The sequence below is a fragment of the Pinus tabuliformis genome, chromosome 7 (assembly GCF_031772625.1).
Source record: "Pinus tabuliformis cultivar Carrire ecotype Pingquan chromosome 7, CPIR1, whole genome shotgun sequence".
Classification (NCBI taxonomy): Eukaryota; Viridiplantae; Streptophyta; class Pinopsida; order Pinales; family Pinaceae; genus Pinus; species Pinus tabuliformis.
In genome coordinates, this window is record NC_142293.1 from 1,246,420,070 (window position 1) to 1,246,436,472 (window position 16,403).

Below are 16,403 nucleotides of genomic sequence, written 5' to 3' on the forward strand. Positions count from 1 at the left end.
TTTAACAATTTTAAAATAGAAAAATTCATGAGATAGAAAGAAGTTGGTGACAAAGAAGCCAACTAATAACCCACGAACTAGCACTTAGCAAAAAAAACTTATAACATAATACGAAACTAGAACTAAGCAAAAAAAACCTTATATCACATTAATGAAAGAGTCCCTCTTACAAAAGACATCTAACTTTTTAACTTTATGATATTCCACCCAAAGTTGCAAAAATATAAAATAGGAGAAGTATGACACCTTCTAACCATTAGAAAAAGCCACTCCATCTAAAATCAAACTCTTCTATTAAATAATATAATTAAATAGCAAACAAGCATTTAGCACGGAGTCAATATTAATAAGTTGAAGGGGTAAAGTAACCTTATGAGACTTGACATGCCACTAAGAACTGGTTTAAGGAACAAAGTTGAGTAAAAGTAAATTTCGTAGTAACCAAAGGAAAAAAGTATGGTTGTTTTCCTTCCGGATGATAAAACCAATACGCGATAAACTGGGGCTGTTTATCGGATTGGATTCTTGGTTAAAAGCTTGGAATCTTTTCAGATCTGAGGCAGGTGGGAGGTATTTATTATTTGTATTATTGTCATCGATCTTTGTTTTGGTCCTCCATTAGACGATCAATCCGAAGACCTCTGGGGCAATCCTTAGCATTGTTTTCACGTTTTTCAGGTCTTTGGAGGTTGTGTTTTATTTTTCCCGATGTTTCTGTGGGATTAATCTGTATGTTCCTGTCTTTCGTAAATATTTTTGATAGTTTTCGTCTGGCCTCTTGAATTTTGAATTTCGGCCAGAATCAGGGTTTGGAAAAAAACGGTAGTTTTATAATATTTTGTATAAGTAAGTTCTCCCGTGCAAACCTTTGAATTGTTGCCGATTTTTGTGGGTTAGACAGCCAGCTGTAGCTGTAGAATACTGGTTGAAGGTGACGATCTCAGGAATCGCCGTAATTGGGATTTGAAGAGAGCTTTACCCATTCAGCAATCATGATGCAGGTATGTCTTATGCCCAAATATAGAGATCCTGAAATGTGAAAAATATAAACTTGATGGCAAGTATTGAATACAAATTTTATTGCTCATGATTCCTACAAATATATTTATTTCAGGAATTAATCATATCAAAATGCTGGTTTAGCGAAATCTGTCTAATTACCCATTTGGAGTGTCACAACTCATATTTTTTTTACCTGTGTTGAAGCATTCTTTTTGGATGCGTTTACTAGTTTATGGTTATCATGATGTCCTCAGTTCACCCTTGCCCAATTTGGGAGAATTTTAGAATACTATGGCCAGCTGACAACATTCAAATGAGGAGTTTTTTGCTAAGCTGCTGTTGGTGGGGTATCTATCCTGGATGCGTTTACTAGTTTATGGTTATCATGATGTCCTCATTTCACCCTTGCCCAATTTGGGAGAATTTTAGAATACTATGGCCAGCTGACAACATTCAAATGAGGAGTTTTTTGCTAAGCTGCTGTTAGTGGGGTATCTATCCTGGATGCGTTTACTAGTTTATGATTATCACGATGTTCTCAGTTCACCCTTGCCCAATTTGGGAGAGTTTTAGAATACTATGGCCAGCTGACAACATTCAAATGAGGCGTTTTTTTGCTAAGCTTCTGTTAGTGGGGTATCTATTCTGCTAGCCCAGGACTTGCACCAGCCCCAATTGCTATCACAAGCACAGGCACACAGCAAGCACAGGCATGAATGTGTCATTATTAAGACATGAACTCTGATGAGTCAATAACAGCAGGCCACTTTTACTGATCCGGAAAGCTACCATTGATTGTACTGAAGCATTTGGCTTCCAATCATTTTGATAAAATAAGAATGCTACGGATTCCCTTGAAGAAACTCTTTTTCATTTTTTAACAAAAAGAGGAATTTTTATATTGCTTTAAAAAACCAGTCTTTTGCCTAAGCATGCCAGTGGCAGTGGCTCAATCATCTGCACTGATTTTGTTATTCTCTCGGAGTCTCTGAGAGAAAAATTGACCTCCTTTAGATTCACAGAGCTTCCTTCTATGTCACGCTCATTTTAGATATATCAGACACTTGGAAAAACGGCAGATAGATATAGAACATATATATGAACTGAAATATATAGATTGGCATACGTAAAAGTGAACTGTTGAAATGCGTTAGCTTCTTCATAATCTCAGCCATATTTGCACAGAGCTCAGATTCTTCATAATCGTCAGCCATAATTTCAACCAGAGATGTTATAAACATTGATTCACAGAACTGAGGCTTGCATTTTTTTAATGCCTGGTCAATAACGAGGATGTTAGTGCTCTTAGCAGATCCTTCCTATGAGACCAGGAACCGTGTTTTTCATATTTTTTAAAGCTGAAAAACTATGAAACTCAAGTGAATTCTGAGCAATCCGGGTCATTCGGTTTCAGGAGTTTGAGAACTCTATCTGGGATGGAGGCTGCATCGTCGGCCATTTATCAGCTACAGAATCAAACTTCCTTAGGACGTGATGGATTGTCGAGGATGACAAAGACTCTAGGAGACCATCTCATCTTTGAACTACTCTATTAACTTCTAAATTTTTAGCAACATGATCACCCTAGAGTGCCAACTATATTATCATTGAATCCCCTATGCATATGACATCTCCATCTGTGATCTTTTTTAGATCAAATGTCTAAATGCCATCACATACAAGATATCCAAGAATAAGATAGAAATCCTCTTTGCTTGATTATATAAAACTACCCTTAAAGTAGGGCAACTCTTTACGATGATATATTTGTGGAAGGAATCCACTCCTGTACACTTGCCTTTTAAGGTTGGGTGAGCTCTCGATGACCTAAGCTCCAAATACAATAAACTCCACGCATAATTGATAAGGAGGACTCTATCTTTATTTATAGCTAACAAGAAAACCTAATCACAACAACCTTCTTACTACCTAGTGAGCCTTTTTTAAGAGACCACATTACTACGTGCAGACACACACACACATATAGGTGTTTAGAGGAATTGGCAATTAAGCTGGGCTTGTACTTGCATGACATGGGGTTGATTCTAAGTTCTAAGTTCTACCACTATAACTTTAGATGCACTGCACACCCCCCAACTATGGCACACGGGTTAGCTGAGGTTTGAACCAGTGACGTCGCAAGGAGTGCCTTAACAATGCACTCTATTGCTACTGCTATACATCCCTGGAGGCTACATTTATTCAATATCAACTGCCATAGCAGGTCTTGTTTATAATAACAAAGATATTGGATCTATTCCAACTTACATTGAATAGCCTCCACTATTATTACTCTAATGGTTCCTTGGGCCCCTATTGCACCCTGGGGAGGATCCCAACGGAGAACTTCCATTGACTCTGCTATATTATTTGTGTTGTAGTCTATATTCAGGGAAAATTTCTGACTACTGCTATATAATTTGTGTTGTAGTCTATATTCCGGGAAAATTTGCAGACTACCTACAATCTTGGATCATAGAGCATCACACGCTACCCCCAAATTAGAAGGGCTGGGATTTCCTTTAGATGATCTATCAAACATTAGAACATTCTTCTTTTGAACTTTTACCCCACCGCCGACTCCTCCGCTATGTTGCTACTAGGAGGCAACAATTTTGGCGATCCTCTGGGAATCTGAACAGTGCTACTCTGCTTCAAGGTCCATTCTATTATACTTCAGGTGTCTGACCAGGTCCTTTCTCTAACCTCACAGGGATTAAATTCTCTCGTGCCTTGACAGTTTGATATTATAGATTCTGTAATCATGGCTACAATGGATTGTTTTCTGTTCCACTGGTTTCATTTTATCATTAAATATGGTATCATTTTGGGTCAGCAACACTTCCCAGCAAGTAAATCTGGGAATTAGAGACACAATCGCTTTTGCCAAGGGATTTTTGAATTTTCTGGAGGGAGTCTAGAATCTAGATACCTATTCATCCAGAGTTGGATCCCAGGATTGAGGTATACAGGACAAACGAATACCTGTATCTTCCATAACTAGGCTTGAAAGTTTGAAACAGACACTGAAAATTTGGATTCAAGAAAAAATTGGATGGAGGATTCTGGCTCTGATTTATGTAGGACACTCCAGCACGGGCCATGTATGCCATGTTTTGAAAAGGATTCTGGCTCTGATTTACGTAGTGCACTCCAGCACAGGCCATGTATGCCATGGTTTGAAAGGTTCTCAGATGTTAGGTTTTTGTCATCGGTTATGATCCAAATGATGAAATGCTATATGCTTCTTTCATAAAATAGTTGCCTGATATAGGTCCCCATGACAGGAAATATTTCTATTGATGGGATCAGCATATCTTATTTGCTGAAGCAGTTCTTTCCACAGATGATCCAGGTGGTATATGAAGGGCATTTCCACACTGGCACAGAGCCTTCCTTTCATATGGAGAAGTCAAAGACTGTTCGGATGTTCTTTCTACTGAGCCAAGATCTTAATGGCCCCGAAGTAGGATTTTCAGAAACAGGTCCATTTCTCATAATTGAAGCAATTCATAGGTCAATTTTTTGCCTATTTCTAGGAGCTCAACGGACACCAAATTTGATTGGTGAATAGGCCATTGATGAGTTCTTCATATTTGGGACCCCTCTAGTGGAGGAGCTCTAAAAGGAATGTTCCTATGTTGTTCGGATATTTTCTTCAAATAGTTTCCTTCTGCAATGCGTCTTTGTCGCTAACTAGAATCCATGCAATTTTGGCTCCCCTTGGCATGTCTGATAGAAGTGGATCTTTGCTATGTAAGTGTGACAATTTCAAGCCCTAGGTGACTAATGTCCTTACCATCTCAATCAGACAAGTAGACTGTTGAATTTAATTAGTGCTGAAATTAAATTTCTGACCATAGCATAAATTACACAAGCTAAAAATTAATGTCTTTCATTCCTTAAAAAAAAACTTACAAGGAAACCTCCACATACTGCCCAAAAAAATCCAGCACTGCACAGATATCAAAACACCCTGAACGGAGCTTGTACAGCCTATTGAAAAGACCGGAAACAATAGAAAACTGCTGCATGCCCTGTAGGACAGCCTGTACAGCCTATCGATATGACTGCATGGATCTGTCCATATGGTACTGTTTGTACAACTATACGGATCAGTATGAAAATGGACATACACTGTATGAACTTTCATACGACTGTACAGAACTGTTGTATGGTACTATGTCTATCGATCAACTTGCTCAACTGCTCAAGTGTATTGAAAACCTCTACCTTGCCCTGTCTTTATAGTTTGAGCGGAGAATCTATTTATAAGATTACTTCTAGTCTAAGTCATGCACGAGATACAATTTTAGATTCATCTACTAGTCTGCTAGAGAAGGTTGCATAGGACATCCTGCTAGTTGGAGAAGACTGCCAGCATTCAGGCATGCATCTTGAGGCCTTGAAATCAGCGCCAAGGCTAAAATTAGGAAGCTTCTTAACTCATGCACTTCTCCTAAATTTAGAGCAACATTTAACTAGTTGCACCAAGAGAAGCAAGGTGCATTCTACAGCTCAGTATTGAAGAGATTGTAATGTCTGCCCCATTTGGCCGTCCCAGCATATGTTGGCTGAATATAATATTTTATACAAATCTTTATACATACACACTCACACACACATTATGGTAATCAAATCATATCAACCTTTGGAACAAGAGAAATCTAAAGCACTTTTTGCTAGAAGGCATATACCAAGGATTACAATCAATCTATCTCTCTATCGATAAGCACACCACTGTGGATTCATCTTAACACCGGATATTTTAAGCATCTAGAGATTTGCATCTCAATTTTTCTAGATACCTCCCAGTGTTTAATAGATCTGAAGTTAAGATGAATCTATGTTGGTGCTAAACTAAGAACTGAAAGGCACTTTATAGGGGAAAAAACAACACTTTCTTAACTGGATCAACATCTCTAAATAAGGATAGTTTTATTCGAATTTAAGCTTCTGTGATATAACCATTTATATCATTAATAGTTGATTTATTTATATATATATTGATTAAATCAACTATTAATGATATAACCATTTAGTTAATAAGTTAATAAAAATATATATATTTATATATAAATTAATTAAATTAACTATTAATAAATTATTTAAATTTAATTAAATAATATTAAACTATTTCTTTTCCTCCCCTGGTCAAATATAGCCGTTTCTTTCTAGCTGTTAAGTTTGACCTGTCTCCCTATTTAACCTTCTTCCTGGATCTGTTTCTTCATCGTGTCCTAATGATGAACCACACTTGTTGGTTCGAAACGCGTCGACCAAAATCTTCAATGTGACTTCTTCCAAATTTTTTTTATACAAAGGATAGTTTTTCCAAAATCTAGATAACATCTATTAAATATAACAAAAGCTAAAGGTGGTGCATGCATGCGTCTCACAGACAGGCTTTCTTCCTAAATGCTGTCGTGCCCTTATTGCCACTGGGCTTGCCTCATATTTGCACAATCATTGAGGCTGTATGAATATACTGAGTGCGTTGCTACTGAAGCTACTGTAAAATCTGCCATTGATAAATTTTTTGCTGTGGAATTTTCTCATCACTTTGTGCCTTAAACAAGGAGAACACATATGAGTCTATGACACAACAGGTAAAACTAAAAGGAACACTCCCTATCTGTGAAGAAAGTGTTCTCCACCACTCCAAGTCTATCCCTCAACATCTTGAACTGTCCCTTAGTCAGTGGTGTGACTTGTATACGATTTTTGCCTTTTATTAACTTCACTTACTGCAATTCATACATATATGCAGCAACTCATTACACATGTGCATCACATAAGAATAACCGAAAACCATAAGCAACAACATAAACAATAAACAATTCACACAATTACATCATCACACATAAGACACAAGATTTCTGGTGGAAACCTTTCTGGGAGAAAAACCACCCTTGCTGCTGCTACTCTGCTCTGATTTTCTATTATGTCAAGAAATTTGTCTTTTACATAGTTAGCTAACTCCAATCTCCCTGGAGACTCATGCTGATATACAATAGGCCAACACCAATTGGCTAGAAGACTCAATTCTACTGATCATCTCAGAAGACTCTGTTCTCACACGGATCTACGACAACCAGCGACTGAAGGCCACCACAATCAGTTGATCATCGGCCAACTCTGATTGGATGGAGAAACTGTTCCTTTCGATGAAGCTTCAAAATTATTGCTCCCTATCTTATGAAGTCACTGCTTCTCAACACTATGTGGACCTTGTTTCATATATTTTCATATTGGATCCAAGATGCTCTGCTCAACATTAATTCACCTTTGCAATTATGCTCTCTGCAGCAAGACTCTAAATCATAAACAAAAATACCACCAACAATGTGCTCTCAATACAAGCAAAATAGTGGCTCATATTCATGCATCAAAACTGACTATCCAACAGCATAATCTTGACTCCAATCCTCCAAACAAAAACTCTGCCACAACAAACATAAATCTGATATGAATACTGATGCATTGCTTCAGAATTCTGCTACAACACTGCCATTACCCTCACACTCTGAAGCATCTAAGCTCTCAATCAAATCTAAAGCATTCCTCCACTATGCAACCTTCTCCTACACACTCTCATACTCAACCAACCAATGTTCAACTCCTAAAATGATGTATATAAAAATTGTTGGGCGAAATTCATCTTGGGGCTAGGATCAAGAGTGCACAAACTTGACAAAATCAAGCCACTAACATCACTACTTGTGCACTAAATGCATTCACACCCTTTGGAGGACTTAATCAACCATTTCCGACCTTTTCCAATTCATCTACATGTATCTAGGAATTTCCATGTCAATTTTCATCCAATTTGCTGCAACACTACCATTACCCTCACACACTGAAGCATCTAAGCTCTCAGTCAAATCTAAAGCATTCCTCCACTATGCAAGTTTCTCCTACACACTCTCATACTCAACCAACCAATGTTCAACTCCAAAAATGATATATATAAAAATTGCTGGGCGAAACTCATCTTGGGGCTAGGATCAAGAGTGCACAAACTTGACAAAATCAAGCCACTAACATCACTACTTGTGCACTAAATGCATTCACACCCTTTGGAGGACTTAATCAACCATTTCCGACCTTTTCTAATTCATTTAGATCAATGTTTTAAAACTCCGACTCCAACTCCAACTCTGACTCGACCGAGGGTCGGCTCCAACTCCGACTCGGTATCGACTCGGTTGGCTCAATTTCAATGACTCGGTCGTTGTAAAAAATACATTAAATATTTATTTTTTTATTATAAAAAAACATAATTTTAAAGATTTTCATTCATGTTTCCAAACACACAACATTAGAATATAGATAGAAAACAACATATGATCAAAGTAGGCTCATGAATATATCCATTATATCAAAATGGCACCCAATGCACTGTCCAATACATACATGATGATGATATAGAGATCAAAACAAAAACATATAACCAAGGAGGCTAGAAATGGCCTCTACAACAAAAGTAAATTGTGACCAGTACAATGATCAAGATCATCTCAGTCATTGTAAAAAATACATTAAATATTTATTTTTTTATTATAAAAAGAACATAATTTTAAAGATTTTCATTCATGTTTCCAAACACACAACATTAGAATATAGATAGAAGACAACATATGATCAAAGTAGGCACATGAATATATCCATTATATCAAAATGGTACCTAGTGCACTCTCCAATACATACATGATGATGATATAGAGATCAAAGCAAAAACACATAACCAAGGAGGCTAGAAATGGCCTCTACAATAATAGTAAATTGTGACCAGTACTATTGGCTACTACTAGAGGAACCAAGATCATCTGGCTCAACCTTTGGACCAGAGTCAGACAGGCCAGCCCATGGCTCCTCCTCATCATCATCTCCAACTGCAACTGTAGAAGTGGTAGCACTAGCAGGCTGTGCAATCGCTGCAAGCTGAGATAGACGAGATATGCGCTTCTGCCGTGGCTGAGCAGATGAAGCCCTTGCAACTGGAGGACTTGCTGGCCTTGAGGCTGGTACAAGTGGATCATGATCTGCATTCAACTGAACATTATGTTTGAGTGATGCTATCATCTCATAATCATAATCAATATCCTCATTAGAATGAAACTTTGCTAGATGACTCTCCACTTCCCAATCAGATGTTGGATCAATGTCTTCCAACACAATGGGATCTGAATCAGGTTTTTTGCTCAACAATTGGTTGCATTTGAGTCGGAGGTTGTATTGGACATAGACTAGATCATTTCACTATTTTTGATCCAAACAATTTCTCTTCTTCGTGTGAATCCTCTCAAAAGATAGACCAATTGCGCTCACACCCAGTAGCATTGCAAGTTTGACTCAAAATACGAATTGCAAACTTCTGCAATTCAGGACAATGGCTATCAAAAGCCTCCCACCATTGCGCTGCAAAAAACATAGGAGTGTAATGAGTTAGCTCAAGTTTCAACAAAATTACAAATTATATCCAACTTTCAAATTATAAATGATATAACAAAATAAGTATTAAGAATTTGAAAATTGAAATTTTTGTTTACCTGGCTCATCTGCGTCCCTTGCAATCTTTGCTAGGTTCTTCCCAAAGGTACCTGAGGCATTGCTGAAGATTGTGGCCTGTAGGTGTATGTCCAGCTGATCACACTCCAATGGGATCATGCGATTAATGCAGTCAATCAATCCATCTCTAACCTCCCCCTTCAAAGCTCCTGTCGCCTTAGCTTTATAATGATACTGTGGGTTCAAAAAATACTCAGCTGCATGTATAGGGCGATGGAGTTGATTGTTCCATCTTTCATCAATGATTGCCCAAATGGGCCCATACTTAGCCACTTTATCCTTGTATGCTCTCTTTATTTGTTCCTTTTCTTGATCCATAGCCTCATAAATGAAGCCCATATCCAATCTTTCCCCATCCACCAACCACAACACCTTAACCAGTGGCTCAGCAAGCTTCACAATCTCTGCTGCCTTTCTCCAAAATATTTCTTCATTAACTTTCTTTTTCAATTCTTTACCTTTCTGTCTGTGAGACCACTGGCTTTGATTCCATTCTTCACTGGAAAATATCTTTTGCAAGTTTCTATGTTGTGAAAGCATAGATTGCAATGTCAAAAGAATGAGTAGCAAATCTAGTGATGGCAGGCCTAATAATATCCCTGCCGCCCTGTGTGTCTCCTCATAAGGGTCAAAATCCATGAATGGTTGTAGATAAATTTTGTGATGCTTTTGGCATGATTTACAGTGTTTTTGACCCAATCTAATTTGCCAATTTCCTCAAGGATGAGGTCTATGCAATGTGCAACACATGGGGTCCAAAAGATGGTTTTGTGTTTTTCCTCTAACAGTTTACCAGCAAGAAAATAGTTAGAGGCATTATCTGTGATGACTTGAACAACATTAGCCACCCCCACCTCCTCAACAACCTCATCCAATAGCTGAAACAACAATTGTCCATCTTTTACCTTATCAGATGCATCAACTGATTTTAGAAACACGGTTCCCTGTGGGCAAAAGATAAGAAAGTTTCTGATGGTACAGTTCCTTTGATCAGTCCATCCATCTGACATGTTGGTACATCTTGTTCTTGCCCATGAGTCCTTGAAATCTTTCAAATACTCATTAATGGAGGCAATTTCTTTCTGCAAATGATACCCCCTTATCTCATGCATAGTAGGGCCTTTGAAGCCTTTTCCAGCGGCATGTATGGCATCAAACATAGGCTCATAATATGGTGAACAGGAAGCATTGAAGGGGATATCAATATCACCACCATCGACATATGTAATCACAAGCAGTCTCTCTCAATTCTTTTTTCCAATGGTCATCTAAAGTGGGCTGCAAAGTTCTACTAGCTTGAGGACCATGTGCATCTGATGGAGAGGAGGGTGTGACAGTGAAATAACTTTTGATATTCATATCACCCTTCTTTTTCATTTTACCCCTACCTTTTTCTTGAATAGACTCCAAAGAGGGAGGAACATATCGAAAGGGGTTGGATGCATCAGTACAAGGGATGGAGGAAGAACCCTCAAAATCAAAATGGGGGTTGGTAGCCAACATTTTTTGTATACTCCTCTTCCTCCCAATTTCAGCCTCTAACTCTTTTTGCCTAGCCTTTTCTTTTTTAAACTTCTCAAAGTTGGCTAACAATTCCTTCATAATCTCCCAAATTTCATCTGATTCACATGGAGTAATTTGGCCTCTAATCCCCGCCAAATGTTGTTTCAGCCTATTAATGCCCCCAGGACTTTCCTTAATTTTTCTATGGCAAAATTTGCAATGCATTTGACTATCAACCATTTCAACATATGCCCAAACAACGTATTTCACTCTAGGTGCCATTTTTGACTTGGAAATGAAAGAAAAAAAATCTGAAAATGAAAACAAAAAAATTAGCATTGCTTCAATGTTCATTTCTTTCACAAAAAACACTCTTTTCAATTTCCAGATTTGTACATAAAAATTAATAAGCAAAAACAGATTTTTACAAGTGAAAAAAAATACCTCTAGGCACAAATTGGCTTCTCAAGGTTGTTCCAACAAACCAACTTCTCAATGCTGCTCCAAATGGCTGCCCAAGAAGCTCCTCACTCTTGCTACAATGCTTGCCCAAGACTCCTCATTATTGCTCCAAAAACAAACTCCACAACACCTCACAAACTCTCACTCAAATGCAATGAGATGCCTGTGAGGAAATGAGAGGGGTTGGATGGGTTTTATAGGGTTTAGGTGAGGGGAATGGACCCCAAAGGGCTTATAGGCAAATTAGAAATGGGTTTGCAGTCCCCAGAAAGCAAGTTAAAAAAAAATCGTTGTTCTGGCCTTTTTCGGGCTGCTGTCACCGAGCTGGCTAGGTTATTACCGAGCCTGCTGAGTTGTTAGACAACTTGGCTGGCTCGGTAATAACTTGGCCGGCAGTTTCGGTTCGAAGGCCAAGTCGACTCGGTGGGGGCATGACTCGGACCAACTCGGTCGAGTCAGTTTCGAGCCGACCGTTTTTCAAAACAGTGATCTATATGTATCTAGCAATTTACATGTCAATTTCCATCTGATTTGCGCGAGGAATTTGAAGGATTTCTCGTGAAAATGCTTAGTCGCTTGTGAAAATTCTTAGTCGCACGCACACCACTAGATAAGCTCGACTGGATCCTTTAGTCCCATGAAGGCTTATTTTCTCTTGTATCAACTAGAAAGTGAAAGAGTAGAGTAGTTCTTATGTTTCAAGTTAAATGCATGCTAACATACATATATCAATTCATGTTATGATGGGGTTTGGGTGTTAAACCCTCGCAAGAACTTGAAATTGGGTGGCCTGCATCTTGAGCATAAATTTTCTACATGGTATCAGAACGTGGAAAACTCTAGATTTGAGAAAGGAGCCTTCAGATATGAGGAACTTCAGCTGATAGAAGAAGATCAACAAGCTACCCTATGCTCAAGTCACTAAAACAATGAGAAGACAACCTAAAACATCTTCGGAAACCCAAGGGACTGTTGGTTGAGAGGGAGAAAGGCTGGCTAGTGTCAGATCTGAGATTTTGTGTTGGTTTGGAGGGTCATGGCTACTGGTATAAGGGTGGAAGATAGATTGGCAGGGGCAAAAAACTTTGGCCCCTGGAAGGAGAGGATGACGCTTTTGTTTGAGGAGTTGGAGGTTTGGGACATAGTGGAGAATGCCATGCAACCTCCTATAGATCTTGTTCAGGTGATTGAGTTCAACAAGAACAATGTAAAAACGAAGAGGATCATTGTCGATGCCATCAGAGACCACCTATTTCCTCATTTGTCTGGGATGAGGTTTGCCTACCAGATGTGAGAGTCCTTGGTCACATTACACCAGAGTTCTAATGAGAATAGGAAGATGGTGTTGAGGCAAAATCTAAGAAACACCAAGATGACCAAGACTCATAGCGTGACCTCTTACCTCACTAGGATCTCACAGGTGAAGGATGAGTTGGTTGCCGTGGGAGAGGCTATCCCAGAGGACCAGTTGGTCAGGATCACACTAGATAGTTTCACCCAGTAGTGGGATGGATTCATTCATGACATTGTGCCCAAAGAGCACTTCCTAGATTGGAGGAAGATGTGGGACGATTTCATCCAGGAGGAGACCAGGAGGAGTGCCAAGGTAGGCAGTTAGAGTGGTGGGGGAGCTGAGGAGGAGAATGTTGCCCTTGCCACTAAGGGCAAGAAGAAGAAGCAGGGGTCCACAAGTGGGGCCAAGCAGTAGGAGGGAGAAGAGAAGTCCGAGAAGGACATGAGCAAAGTGAGATGCTTTGCTTGTGGCGAGATGGGTCACTATGCTTCTAAGTGCCCCAAGAAGAAGGGGAAGAAGAGGAAGGATGTGGCAACATTAGTTGAGGTGGAGGAGTTCGCCTCTAGATTTGAGTCAGAGTTTGCGCTGGTGGTGAGCTTAGCCACTAGTCCTATATCCACGAGTGTTTGACTTATTGACAGTGGAGTATCTAGCCATATGACCAGAGTGAGTGATCACTCTACGAGTCTTACAGAGGGTTTAGATTTGTAGGTGGTGCTTGGAGATGAGACTAGGGTTAAAGCAAATGGAGTGGGGACTGTATCCTTTCAAGGGGAGTCATTGCCACCTTTGAATGTGACATAGGCCCTTTATGTATTGAGGCTGAGGAGGAACGTGATATCGATTTCCTGTATTGAGGACAAGGGATATGTTGTGGTGTTCCAGGATGGACAAGTGTTGATGTATTCCGTGGGATCTAGCATAACATCTGCTAGAGTGATTGGTGTCAGTGAGGGGAGACTTTACAGGTTCATGTTTCAGCCATCCAAGATCGTGAGGAGGTCACAAGAGGGTGATTGTGTAGAGCAACAGGTTCCTAGGCAGGGGAGCACACTACATGTTTTAGGGTCCACTGGTACAGGTTTACAAAGGCCAGGAGGATTACGGGCTTTTAGGGTGACAGATTCTCAGAGTGCAGGATCTCGGAGTACAAGATCACTACAGACCACGATAACATCTTCATCAGGGTGACAAGGCCATAGGTGTTAGGTGATGGAGATGAGGCTCCCATACTTGTGTAGGAGACTTCTTTAGGGAGGAGGAAGCTGAGAAGGCTTTATGATACCTTGAAGGAAGCACATGAGTCAGTGAGGGGGAGTAGATCACCAAAACGGTTGGATGGTGATGTGGCGAGAGTAGTGGGCGACATGATGGTACCAAGGGTGAGCATATCCACTTCAGAGATAAAGATGGAGTGGTGGGAAAAAACTTCCTCGGTAAGAGGGATTGTTGAGAAAAATGGTTCCAAGGAAGTGTTTCCTAGGCATTTATCCTTTTGGCCTAGGAAGACACATTAATAACCCTTTTATCTAGTGACATTATGTGTTTTTTTAATGTCAAGGAGCTAAAGTATTTTTTATGAGATACGTACTAGGTACTTTGATTTATTAAAGTCACATGTATTAAAGGTGACTTTATTGCGCTGAAAGGCACCCTACAACCCAATATGGGGTAGATATGTAGGATTTGGATGTTAGATGTTAGCTGTTAGACGTAAACATTCTCTAAATTCAATTTTTTTATAGTAAGTTTGTTTTTATTCATAAAATATTAAAATTTATTAGATAGAAGAAAATCATAATATATATATATCACATATGGTAGTTATAAATTAAGATCCATTTTACATTAAATTAAAATAATGATTGTATTAAATTTAATTAGTAAGCACATAAAAATTTAATACTTGAGATCTAACAAGATTCTTAACCATGAATATTCACCCCCATTTTACCATGGATATTATTAACTTTTAAATAGGTTTTTCTACAATACCATGGGCCAATACCATTGCTTATCAATACTACATGCCCAAAAACCATAACTCATTTCAAAATTAAAATATCCTATAAATATTATATTTTAGTTTAATTTTATAATATTTTTAAAATTAAAATTTAATACTTAAATTAAACTTACAATATAAAAAAATTATTAACCATGGATATTATTAACTTGTAAATAGGCCTTGTTACAATATCAAGGTCTAATACCATGGCTTATCAATACCACTTGCCCAAATATTATTAACCATATTTAAATTTAATTAATAAGCACATAAAAATTTAATTCTTATAACAAGATTCTTAACCAGGAACATTGACCCCCATTTTAGCATGGATATTATTAATTTCTAAAGAGGATTTTTGAGCCAATACCATGGCTTATCAATACCACATGCCCAAAAATCATAACTCATTTCAAAATCAATATTATAATTTAATTTAATTTTATAACATTTTTAAAATAAAAATTTAATACTTACAATATAACAAGATTCTTAACCATCAATATTCCCCCCATTTTACCATGGATACTATTAACTTGTAAATATGCTTTGTTACAATACCATGGCTTATCAATCAGTGTAGTATATTCATGGACATTAATTTTTTTTTCATTAATCTCATTAACTGAAACATTACATGAACAACTTAACAAATAATGACCAGCAGATTGAATATGTGCACAACAAGTAATAAGCAAACCAAAACATCACATCAACACATAATAACAACACATTGACACCAGATATATGTGGAAACCCATAAAGGGAGAAAACCACGATTTTATTATTGTTGTGTAAAGGCAAGCTCCTACTCCTTATTACATCTGATTTTCTGTAGGCTCCAACCTACAGGAGGCTGCTACCTGAATTTTTTGCAAGCTGCAACATGCAAGGAAGTTCCAACTCCCATATGTTTTTTGTAGGCTACAACCCACAGGAGGCTCTTATCTCAACCAACTCCAATTAGATATTTGTCAAGCCACAACTTGAAAGGAGACTACAACCCGTTGATTCAAACAAGAAACAACAATGTGCTGGTTTACCTGGACATAAACTTTGCATATCTCCATCTTCATTTCTGCATGTTCTTCCCTTCAAATCTGCTTCACATAAGCTTTAAATGTGCCAGGTAACTAATGCGTAATACCTCAATAAGCTCTCCCACATTCTCATACTCTCTAACCTCAACTTGCTTCCAAAAACATCTTTTATAAAGGAAGTTTGTTGGATGTTTGTAGTCCACATAAGAATATGAAGTGAATAGGCTTGACTCTTTGCCTTCCACTCATTCATTTCCAAACTCTTCATATCTTGGATATTAGAACACAAAAATAAACAATGCACCCAATATTATATTTCATCCACATGAAATAATTAAATTCATCAACATAAGCCAACATCAAATAACAATATTTATCATTAATGCATCACAACAATCTTTGCAACATCTTTGCCTTTGCCTTGGACTTGCATCACAACATCTTCATGTCATTGTCTCAACCTCCTTGAGTCTCGTCTTGTTTTGCTGTCATGGAGTCTTGCCTTTGCATCACAACAATTCAG

General features: G+C 38.2%; 1 protein-coding gene across 9 annotated transcripts in view; it reads left to right on the forward strand.

Annotated features, from left to right (window-relative positions):
- Nucleotides 1–419: 419 nt before the first annotated feature.
- The window catches only part of PEX4 (peroxin4), a 35,981-nt gene continuing 19,997 nt past the window's right edge, over nucleotides 420–16,403 (forward strand). Inside the window, exons 1-2 of one of the 9 annotated variants that reach the window (XM_089459611.1) lie at nucleotides 420–570; nucleotides 898–1,001. In XM_089459611.1, coding sequence (XP_089315737.1) covers nucleotides 993–1,001 — 9 coding nt within the window. In that variant the 5' untranslated portion in view covers nucleotides 420–570; nucleotides 898–992. Of the gene's footprint in view, nucleotides 730–897; nucleotides 1,002–16,403 lie in introns of all 9 variants that reach the window. The other 8 variants (XM_089459613.1, XM_089459612.1, XM_089459608.1 and 5 more) reach the window with 8 other exon arrangements.